Below are 3,712 nucleotides of genomic sequence, written 5' to 3' on the forward strand. Positions count from 1 at the left end.
ATTGTCTAGGGAGGTTGTTGAATCTCCATCACTGGGGATTTTTAAGAGCAGGTTGGTCAAACACCTGATAGAGAAAATCTAGACAATACTTAGTCCTGCCTACAGTGCATGGGACTGGACTAGACGACCTCTCGAGGTCCCTTCCAGTTCTATGATTCTGTGATTCTATGGGTTTACTCTTGGTGGCAGGAAGGGGGCAGGATATTGGGCTAGATAGGCCCATGGGCCTGATCCAGGGCAAAATGGATGGAGCAAGATACCGGGTTAGATGGCCCCAGGATCTGTTCCAGGGTGGTAGCATTTCCTGCTTTCTTTCCCCAACAGCCGCAGTGTAAAGTTGGCAGCACCAGACGCTGGGGCTGATGCTGTCCATGAGACACCCCAGAAAATGACCCTCCATCTGTAGTTAAACATAACCAAATCCATCACTCAGCGTGGCCACAAGGGGGCCCCAGCAGTTGTTACGGCAAGGCCAGTCACACCGAGCGTGGCCCAAGCTCCCGCTCCTCTCGCTGGCTATAAAAGCCACCACACGGACTCTGTCCACATGGCACCAGCCTCTAGTGGCTCCATTGAGGAATTGCAATGACCCATTATTATATTGCGCACTGTAGAGTAGACATGTGAAACTATAACTCCTCTTCGTAGTTAGTGCTGGTATTAAATTAAATTAATGGAGATATCCTATCTCCTAGAACTGGAAGGGACCCTGAAAGGTCATCGACTCCAGCCCCCTGCTTTCGCTAGCAGGACCAAATACTGATTTTTGCCTCAGATCCCTAAGTGGCCCCCTCAAGGATTGAATTCACAATCCTGGGTTTAGCAGGCCAATGCTCAAACCACTGAGCTATCCCTCCCCCAACAGCTGAGAAATAGGGTGGGGAGGGAATTGATGCAAATTAGGTAAGCTTTAGTCAAACATGCAAATAAGGCATCATGTCATTTATGTAATGCCTCCTAGAGCCCAGACTTTTAGTAGGCGTGCAATAAAATATGGTTGATGTCGTGGGTGGTTGGTGGATGTCACTAATTCTGGATCTCTCTGTGTCTGTTCCTCTAGGGGTTTCAGAGGCCGACGGCCCCTCCTGGGTGGGGGAACCCATCGCATCAGCCATGCCCAGATTTGGTGCCTTCATCCCCCTCCTCCTCTTCATCTTCCCTGGGACCTCCTCCCATTGTCACACAGGCACGGCCAATGAATGCAAGAACCACACGGCCTTCGTGCCCGGGCACAGCCTGATTGGTGAGGGCATCGATGTGACCACGATGGGCAGGAAGGGGGCCTATCTGGTTGACAGCAGCCTCTGGCAGCACGAGGACGGCACCTGCACCCTGTGTCGGAACCAATTGCAGGGAGGGCAGTGGCAGAGGCTGCCGCTGGCTGCGGTGGACTGGCGGGTCCGCGTCTCGTGCCGCCGGAAGCTGAGCAGCTCGGTGCAGCAGTCAGCGATGGCCGTGATGGAGTCGGCAGCGTCCGCGGTGCAGAACGACTGGAAGGTGGGGCTGGACGTGCCTGTGAAGCCCAAGGTTAATGTCCAGGTGGCGCTGGCCGGATCACATTCCAAACTGGCCAGTTTTGTGGTAGACCACACGCGGATGGACAAATACAGCTTCATGAGCCACAAGGTGTCCTGTGGCTATTACAGGTGAGAGCCAGCCTGGGTCAGGAGGACTCACCTGAAATTGGGATTACAGCAACACCACACAGTGACACAGGGCCTTTCCCCTCTACGGAGCGCCAGCTCTGATCCAGGCCTAGGGTGGGAGAATGGCTTGCTCGGGGGGGCAGGGAATAGGACACAGAACCTTTCCTCTCTAGGGAACACTGGCCCCAGGATGGGGAACTGTCTCAGGATAATGGGGAATGGGGCACAGGACCTTTCCCCTCCAGGGGGCATCATCTCCAATCTGGTCCCAGGGCAGGGGATTGGCTGGCTAGGAAGGCAGGGAATGCTACAAGGGGCCTTTCCCCTCTAGGGGGCGCCGGCTCCTATGTGGGACTGGACAGCTATGTGGGATTTTCTTCTCATGTGTGTCAGGGCAGCCTGGCGACCTGCCATGGCCAGAGTGGGGGATGTCTGTCAGAACTATTAAGCAGCTGGCAGTATTCCCAGGAAGGTTGTGATGATCAGCAAACTGGGTGGTTGCATTGACTAGGAGACACCTGCTTAGACCTTTGCTTGTGGGTTGTCTGGGGCCTTAGGACACAGAGCTAATGATCTCAGCTGACTCACCGGGCTGAACACACTCCTCACCTTGTGTCCCTGACCAGGTTCCGGGTCAGCGAGACACCCCCACTCACCAGTCATTTCACTCTGGCGCTGGAAAACCTCCCGGACCAGTACGACAGCAAATCGAAGGTGGAGTACCAGCAGCTAATCAGCAACTACGGCACCCACTACATGTCCCAGCTGCAGCTGGGGGGCCGGGCGCGGGACGTGACGGCCATGCGGAGCTGCGAAGCAGCATTGAGCAGCTTGACCAACGACGAGATCAAGGACTGCTTGAGCATGGAGGCGTCCGTGAGTATCGGAATAGGCTCGATCAAGAGTGGGTACAGCAAGTGCAAGGAGGAGAAGAAGAAGGGGAAGGTCCAGGGGAGCTTCCATGAGACGTATCGGGAGCGCCACGTGGAGGTGGAGGGAGGAGAGAGCACGACTGACGTGCTCTTCTCGGGCAGTGATGCCAAGGTCTTCTCGGCCTGGATTGAGAGTCTCAAAGCCAGCCCTGGCCTGGTGTCCTATTCGCTGCACCCCATCCACATCCTGGTGGAGCAGGATGACCCCAAGCGAGAGGCGCTGAGGTGGGCAGTCAGTGAGTACATCCGTGAGAGGGCGCTGATGAGGAATTGCACCCGAAGCTGCCCTCCGGGGACTCAACGCAGCGCCCACGACCCCTGCTCCTGCGTCTGCCCCGGGAATGCCATGACCAACGCCATGTGCTGCTCACGGGAGCGCGGCCTGGGGAAGCTGATGGTGACAGTGAAGAAGGCCAGTGGCCTGTGGGGGGATTACGTTACCTTTACGGATGCCTTCGTCAAGGTCTTCTTTGAGAGAAGGGAGATATGGACCAGCACCATCTGGAACAACAACAATCCCATCTGGAACGTCACCTTGGACTTCGGTACCGTCCACATCACCAGCACCAGCAAGATCCGTGTCCAGGTCTGGGACGAGGACAACAAGTGGGACGATGACCTGCTGGGAAGCTGCGACATCCCGCTGGAGGCTGGGGGGCCCCACCAGAAGGATTGCTACATGAACCACGGCCGCATCTGGTTCCAGTACAGCCTGCGCTGTGGGCCCCACCTTGGTGGTCGGAGCTGCTTCGACTATGTCTCCCAGCCACCCCAGCTGGGAAAAGCCAAGGGGAAGGAGGTGGAGGCCTTCTGGTGAGCCCCTGATTGGAGAGGGGCATGGATGTGCATTGGTCACTAGCGCTCCCTGTCCCCCAGACCGTTTCCTAGTTCCCGCTCTGCTGACGCTACTGAGCTTCATGCTGTCACTCCTGCTCGGGAATCGGTGTCTCCTATGCCCCTAAGAGACTGTCTGCTCCTGTAGCCCGATATCCTCACAGCTCCCTCTGGGAAAACATCCCACCATGAACCGCCCGTTCCGGATCCATCAGACCAGTGTGTCCAATGATTCCCGCCATCCAATGTATCCATCTAATCAACAAACTAATGTATGTACCCACTGCATAGCTAATCTCA

At 56.2% G+C, this 3,712-nt stretch overlaps 1 protein-coding gene across 1 annotated transcript; it reads left to right on the top strand.

The window, feature by feature from the left end:
• The first annotated feature begins 1,098 nt into the window (after window positions 1-1,098).
• PRF1 (perforin 1) lies at window positions 1,099-3,395 on the top strand. Its single transcript, XM_024208218.3, has 2 exons — window positions 1,099-1,646; window positions 2,273-3,395. The coding sequence occupies exons 1-2, from the start codon at window positions 1,114-1,116 to the stop codon at window positions 3,393-3,395; spliced, it is 1,656 nt and encodes a 551-aa protein (XP_024063986.2). The 5' UTR covers window positions 1,099-1,113.
• Window positions 3,396-3,712: the final 317 nt, after the last annotated feature.

The sequence above is a fragment of the Terrapene carolina genome, unplaced genomic scaffold (assembly GCF_002925995.2).
Source record: "Terrapene carolina triunguis isolate 2854851 unplaced genomic scaffold, T_m_triunguis-2.0 Scaffold423, whole genome shotgun sequence".
Classification (NCBI taxonomy): domain Eukaryota; kingdom Metazoa; phylum Chordata; order Testudines; family Emydidae; genus Terrapene; species Terrapene triunguis.